The 7,604-nt window shown below is 38.2% G+C and overlaps 2 protein-coding genes and 1 pseudogene across 2 annotated transcripts; 2 read left to right on the top strand and 1 right to left on the bottom strand.

The window, feature by feature from the left end:
- Positions 1-257: 257 nt before the first annotated feature.
- LOC110272951 (uncharacterized) lies at positions 258-849 on the top strand. Its single transcript, XM_052262960.1, has 2 exons — positions 258-516; positions 725-849. Exons 1-2 carry the CDS (start codon positions 258-260, stop codon positions 847-849), a joined length of 384 nt encoding a protein of 127 aa, XP_052118920.1.
- Positions 850-1,592: 743 nt separating this feature from the next.
- LOC107492956 (DNA-directed RNA polymerase 1A-like) lies at positions 1,593-3,762 on the top strand. The gene is made up of 8 exons (XM_052262959.1): positions 1,593-1,694; positions 1,898-2,048; positions 2,137-2,213; positions 2,333-2,422; positions 2,642-2,689; positions 2,966-3,080; positions 3,168-3,271; positions 3,652-3,762. The coding sequence occupies exons 1-8, from the start codon at positions 1,593-1,595 to the stop codon at positions 3,760-3,762; spliced, it is 798 nt and encodes a 265-aa protein (XP_052118919.1).
- Positions 3,763-4,814: 1,052 nt separating this feature from the next.
- Positions 4,815-7,604, bottom strand: part of LOC110273421 (uncharacterized) — a 42,457-nt pseudogene continuing 39,667 nt past the window's right edge.

The following is a 7,604-nucleotide window of genomic DNA, read 5'->3' as shown; positions in this document are numbered from 1 at the left end:
CTTGAACCTTACTGTCTTTGGTCTAATGGCAAAAACTGTTGCCTGAGAAGATTCAATTTGGGGTGATGAGACATTAATAGCACCTGCAAGAAGCTTAGAGAAAGATCTGAAAGTAGAACAATTAGGCCTTGAAGCAACTGGTTTTGCCTCAACTACTCTCTTAGCTTCATCAATATCCATTTTCAGTAAGTACTTTTTACAAATAAATGGTCTGTAACTTCCACTTTTCCTCAAAAATAGCAAGAATTCCTGTTGAAATGGCTAATGCTGCTATTGATATTGAATTTTCAGGAGAAGAACCTCCGGAATCATTGTTTATGAAGAAATTGAAGAGGAGGGGCATGACTCCTACATCATTGCTTGAGGATTACAAGCAGGGCAACTCTGGAGTTGACGAAGAGGTGGTTGTGAATGAACAAGATAGAGGTCTCTCGAGGAGAAATGTTGTCTCAACCGATGTAGAGAGAAGTCTGAAAAATCCTCATAACCGTCGCATTCTTTTTAGCTCTTTACTTGGTAAGATCTTTTCCTTTCAACTTCTACATGACTCTTTTATGTAGCTATTTGCATGTTCATTAGTGCATATATTATCTTGGCCATTATGATTTTTCTTTCAGCCATTGACTGGTTAGTTATGACATGTTGGTCTTACACTAACCTATAATTTTGTAATATTGAATGCTGATGCATATAATCTTTTAGAGAGTAAGATTTGATGGTTTAGTGTGTACTATGTTGCAGTATTTTGGACCAACTTTTGTCCATGATGCAAGCAAGATGTCACTGTCACCTCCCCAGTATGTGGATCCTTATGCACTCTTAGAAGATGCAAGCAAGATTTCTTTGTAAAATATCACCCTGGAACTTGTTACTTCTTGTGTATTGTGCATTCATCGCTGACTCCATTTTTTACAGTTACATTTTTCTTTTAGCATATATGAATAATATATGATATGTAAATTTGAAATTTAAATGAAAGCTCATCAGGTGAGGCATTGCTAAATATTCTTTAATTTTCCTTAAAATGTCCAGAACCTGACAAACAATGAAGGGTTGACTAATTTCTAGGGATTTAATATGGTGTCTTAAGCAGGAATTTCTCTCAACATTAATTTTTGGACAAGCATATGAATAGTACTCTTAAGAGGATCCTATTAAGGACTAATTTACTAATTTTTAAAATTTGAGGGATGAAAATGATTTACGTCTGAACTTTCAAGGACTATTTTGATTATAAAATACTTTTTTACATGTCAAGTGACACGTGGCATACCACGTGTCACTGACCTGCCATGTGGCGTGCCATGTGTCACTGATCTGCCACGTGGCGTGACACGTCATCATGTCACGTGGCACTTAACGTGACACGTCATCGTCCAACTGACAGAAGGAATAACGTGAGCAAGTCATGTATCTTTCGAGGACAATTTTGATTAATTTTATCTTTCGAGGACCAAAATGGAGATCGAGATATTTTTCAGGGACGATTTTGACTATTAACTCAACAAAAAAAGGTTAAATTAATTTAAGTTTCGGGTTTGAAATTCCTCAGGGAAGAGAGGAAATTCCTAATAAACAACTTAGTCTTACAAATGTCATTTTCATGCAGAGTATTGCACATTATGCAAAAGGATGCTCAGGAAGATCCTGCAATATTTTCCGATACCCTACATGCAAGGAGACTAGTTAATCAGGTTCTATGCCATCCTTTTGGTGTTACTTGGTGCATAAATGCAATCTCGTGTTTTTTGAAAGAATAAGTTACAATTTCATCTGGAATCTTAGGTTCTTAAGGCATTTTAAAATAAATTTTCTAATTAGCAATTATGGTTCGTTTATTTATTGTTTTTTGTTCTCTTGTAGAAGCTGATTTTGATCTGATCTTGTATACTGTTAGGTGGATAGAAAATTGGTTAAGCAGACAATGATGACATCAGTATATGGTGTCATGTACATTGGTGCGCCAAAGCAGATAAAGAGGAGGTTGAAAGAAAGAAAATCCGGTTTAGATGATGACGAACTCTTTGGCGCTTCTTGTTATGCTGCAAAGGTGAGAGGGTGAAAATAACTGTATTATAGATATATATTATCCTTATAGCATAACATGTATTGCTTGTTTAATCTCATTTCCTTCTCAAGTCACCTTAACTGCCTTGGAGGAGATGTTTCAAGGTGCACGGAATATTATGAAATGGCTTTGTGACTATGCAAAAGTATGTTACAATCTTCCTTCTACCTACATGTGTGATGCACATATTCTGATTCTTGTTTCGTCCTTTTGTTGTCGTCATTGTATTAGTAACAGAATTGGTATGACAATGACCTTGAATAGGTAATTGCATCTGAAAATCAGCCAGTCCACTGGACCACTACTCTTGGACTTCCTGTTGTGCAACCTTACCGGAAACTTAGAAGGCATATTGTAAGTATAGTAGAATTTCCATGAAATATACTTCTCAAGATATGTTTGGATGGAGGATTATCATTTTTCTTTCAATTTTTAAAAAAGAACTTCAAAATATTGTTTACTTTAAACCTCAATTCGTCATCCCTTCCAAAATCCTTCATGCCAAATATATTCTCAAATTCTGAGTTTATAGCTTTATATAGGTTAATGCTATTATTATGTGATGGGTTACAGGTCAAAACTTCACTTCAGATGTTGACATCGCAACGAGAAACAGATAAGGTAAGCTTAACATCATGTATAGATATTTGGATCATTTACTTCGGAGGCAATTAGATTTTATCTATTAACTATTTTATGCTTTGCCCACGGCATCCTTATTGATTATAATTTATAAGAAGTTATGATATGAAAATAACACCAAGATTCAAAATATAGGGAAGCTAAATAACATTGAAACTATTCAGAAATTTGTACTCTTTCAATGACCTAAATAACAGCGTAGGATTTAAATTTTTAACAATAATATGAAATTGTTTTGTTCTATAAATGTTCTAGGTCATGGCAAAGAGGCAAAGGACAGCATTTCCCCCAAATTTTGTTCACTCACTTGATGGTACTCATATGATGATGGCTGCGGTGGCCTGCAAAAAAGAAGGCTTGAATTTTGCAGGTTTTTGCTAGTTAGGTTCTTCTCATTCAGATTTGATTTATAATGATTAAAATGCTTACAAGGAGTGATTTCTGTTCATACATTTAGGGGTTCATGACTCATATTGGACGCATGCGTGTGATGTGGATAGAATGAACAGAATACTCAGAGAGAAGTTTGTTGAACCCTATGAGACCCCAGTACTGGAAAATGTATGGTTTAGATGTTAACGTCATTTACATGATATGCTATTATTTTTAATCTATGGTATTCTTGGGAATATTTGAGGGGAAATTGATTTTATTATCTTTAGTTTCGTTGGTATTTTCATACTTATTTGTGTAATTAAATAGTGGATACTTCTTTTGGTATTGTGCTTTGTTTTCTGCAACCTGAAATCTGGTTTGAATTTCTCAAAAAAAAATGATGGGAAAAATCATTCTATGTTTTTAGTAGATGGGGAAACTTATGTGACTAGATGCAAATGTTGATATTAATGGTTAATTTATTTTATTTTATATTTGTATAAATAGCCTCTTTGTAATTTCTAGGTTACTGCTAGATCTGTTAACCTGTTCTTATTTGTGAGCAGTTAAAGGAGAGCTTCCAGGGATCTTTCTCAACATTAATGTTTCCCCCATTATCGGAACGGGGAGACTTCGACCTAAGGGAAGTTTTAGAGTCTCCATATTTCTTCAACTGATCTTTCTACAGCCCTCTGTAGGGCATGGACTCTTTCTTTAGGGTTTATTGACTGCATTCTGAGTTATTTCAACATGTGCATAATAGCGACAACAGTTCTTCCGAATGCGCTCGTGATACAAGCTGTTCCTCAGTGGCATTATAACCATGATGCTTTTGAGAAAAAAATAGCCAAGGGATAAAGCTTGGCATTGCTAGTTAGTGAGTGTAGTAGTTATTTATTTCAAGAATTTGGGAAGAGATCTGCGAATAAGTTCAGCTCACAAGTCTCCATGAAAACTATCCCAGGGATAGTTGCAAGACCATCTTTGATATCAAGAGAATAGCGAATGTGTACCTTAGATAAGGTTTTACATGTGTATTTTCTACAAGCTTTCTTTTGTAAATAACTAAATATAAAAGGAATATTCTTTTTTATTATTTTATAACATGTTTAAGATAATTTATTGTAGACATTATATGCACCAAAAATAGAAAAAGAATATAAGCCCTTTTTAGCTCATGAAATTTTAGAGACCAGATGAAGTACTCATCTTTCCTTCCTTAAATAAACATCTTCATGCATATGGAAAAACAATGAAGATTTTTCATAAGCATCTATGTTTGCAAACCACCTTTAACATGATGAAATATTGAAATGTCATTTCCCTATAACAATAGAGTCCTCCATTAATCCTCTTAACACCACACACCTACTTCAAATAAACCTTTACAGTGGCAGTAACAAAATTGTTTTCCAAATGACTCCATTCTGTACTTAAAAAAAAAAGAAAAAAAAAAGAGAAAGTCACTTGTTAGTAGCATTCTGATATCCTGTGGCTGTACTAATGGTAAAGCGCATCTCAACTTGCCATGTCTGCTAAATACACTACTGTTGTAACTTAAACACCAAGTAACCTCATCGTCATCCTTCCACTTCTAGTTGATAAAAGGATGCAGGTCAATGAGTTGTCCAACCAACTCTGCAGGTTCAATGAATCTTACCAGGTTCTTCCAAATCCTTCCTCGATATCCATTATTTCTTGAAATCAGCAACGTTATGCATAAATCTGCTCAGTAGCCATATTTGTCATTCAAAGAAGTTCGTCCATCACCTAATTGTCCTGCACACACGATACAGGAAAATATGAACATTCTAAAAAAATGACAATCCAATCATATAGTAAGGACATTGAAACCAATTATCCTTACCTTGAGGGGGAACCCATGTGTCGTTTATCTGATCGTTCAAAAATGATGGTTTCTCAGGCCCAAGCACTCTTTTAGGCTTCCTCTTCTCCTCATCTTGGTTTTCCACATCATCAGTTGCATACAACCCCCTTTTGTGCTTTATAATAAAGCCACAGCATCCTCAGCCATTTTTTCACCCACAGGAGCAAAAGTCGATTGCTGAGTGACATCATTACTATTTGCACCCGTCATCTCAACTTGTTTTCTTTTCCTTAAAATCAGACCAGGAGCAGCAGACTCAATATTAGATTCTCTAGTCTTTGCATCATCACCTGAACCCAAAATTTTGTTCCTGTCCTTGTAGTCAACGAACTGGTTGGACTCGTCCGTATCATGCAAAGGGGCTATTGGTTGTTGGTTATCATCTGTAACCCTGTCCTCTACAGCCCCAAGCCACTGGGGCTTTGGAACCGTGTATACAACATTCTCACCCTCCACTTTGTCACTTCCTGGTTCTGACTTGTCCAAATCCATAGTTGCATCTCCAGGTTTCCCTTCTTGTATGGAGTTATCTGCCTTTGCACAAGTGTCACTGGTTTTCTGGGTTTCCACAAGTGGTTTCTTCTTATCGACCTTAGTACAAGATTCACTGATTTTCTGGGTTTTTGCTTGTGGTTTCTTTTTTAAGTTAGAGGCAACTTCTTGAGATTTGTTTGATTTGGGTTCTTGTGTTTTCAACTCTCTTTTCTTGATAGCTTCGCCTGTTGGGTCAACAATCTTCAATAAGTAGCAAATCCTATCCAACTCGGACTAAAGAGTTGACAATTCCTTCTCAAGCTGCACACTTTTGTCTTGAACTGACAGCAACAACGAAATCAGCAAGGATAAGCTAACGTGTGCTAATGAAATGTCCAATTTAAGACTTGTAATTGCACATAAAGTTAGAGTTCGAAGGAACGAGACAACTCATTTTCTAGTATTACTTGGGCAGGGGCACTGTTCATACCCTGACCGAGCTCCCAGCTCGGTCAATCCATAAAAGGCCCGACCTCATCCTAAGGCTCACGCCTAAAGGTCGGACCTCGGACGATGAAGCAAGGAAGGCCCATCAGAAGGAGCACAGCCCAAAATCTAAAGGCCGAAATGGCCTAGAAGGTGGTTCCACAAAGATAGGGATAAAGCTCCCAAAAGATAAGATAAGATAAGAATATCTTATCCAGGGAAGATCACGGCCAACTACTATAAATACACTGGAGCACCCAGGTATGAGAGGCATTCTATATTCTACACATATCTGCTTGGACCCATGCTAACTTAAGCATCGGAGTGTCATTGCAGGTACAACCCCCAGCCGCTCAACACATCAAGCTCGGGCACGGAACCCCTACCTCGGGTCTTGCCAGACGACCGAGCTACACGTTTCAGGTAACCCTCGGAACATTGGCGCCGTTGCCGGGGACCCTGGAAGTCATCCCTTTACCATGGCGGACGACCCTCCCAACAATAACCACACTACATCAGAACAAGAGGAGGAAGTTGACACCGGAGAACGACCGGACAGCCCTCTATCCCCGCGCACTCCAGGAGGAAACAAACAGAATCGCCCAAAGACATCACTCCTAAACAAAGATTCGCCCAAAGACATCACTCCCAAACAAAGATCCGCAAAATCCCGAAAAAGAAAAGAGCTCGGAAATTCTAGAAGCAGTTCGGGCACAGCAAAACCGACTGAAACAACTCGAAGAGGACGTAAAGAAACAGAAAGAAACTGAGCAAGATCTGAGAAGGGAAGCTCGCAAGCGCAGAGAATTAGAAGAAAAACTGCGGAAACTAGAGGCCAACCTGAAAGACCGGACAGAACGCGGCACCACCCCCGAAAACAACCATGATCCCTTCACACAAGAGATCATGAAGGAGAAGGTACCGCGTAACTTCAAACCACCCGATATGGATCTCTACGACGGCACCACCGATCCAAGTCACCACCTCAGCAACTTCAGAAGCAGAATGTACCCGATAAAGTTTGCAAAAACGAAAATTAAAAGAAAAATTTTTGAAAAAGATTTTTGAAAAGAAAATTACCTAATCTGAGCAACAAGATGAACCGTCAGTTGTCCATACTCGAACAATCCCCGGCAACGGCGCCAAAAACTTGGTGGACGAAATTGTGATCACTTGTTATTTGTTTATAAAGGATGTATACTCTGAAGGCACTGTTTATTTTCTTCACAATCTCGTTCAACTAACCAGCAAGTGTACTGGGTCGTCCAAGTAATAACCTTACGTGAGTAAGGGTCGAATCCACAGAGATTGTTGGTATGAAGCAAGCTATGGTCACCTTGCAAATCTCAGCTAGGCAGATTAAAATAGTTTTATGGGTTTTCGAAAATATAAATAATGAAAGGGATAAAGATACTTATGCAGATTCATTGGTGGGAATTTCAGATAAGCATATGGAGATACTGTATAGCTCACGGATGCCTACTTTCCTACTGCTTCAACTCAATCCTTCTTACTCCTTTCCATGGCAAGCTGTGTATAGGGGTTCACCGTTCGACGATGGCTACTTTGAATCCTCTCGGGAAAATGATCCTCTGCGGCTGTCACTCGCATGGCTAATCGTCTGGAGGCATCACACTGGCCGAAGGCTACATCCCATCCTCGCAGTGAAAA

This window comes from Arachis duranensis, chromosome 6, assembly GCF_000817695.3.
Source record: "Arachis duranensis cultivar V14167 chromosome 6, aradu.V14167.gnm2.J7QH, whole genome shotgun sequence".
Lineage (NCBI taxonomy): Eukaryota > Viridiplantae > Streptophyta > Magnoliopsida > Fabales > Fabaceae > Arachis > Arachis duranensis.
The sequence above is the reverse complement of the archived record's forward strand: the minus strand, read 5'-3'. Positions and strand labels throughout refer to the sequence as shown.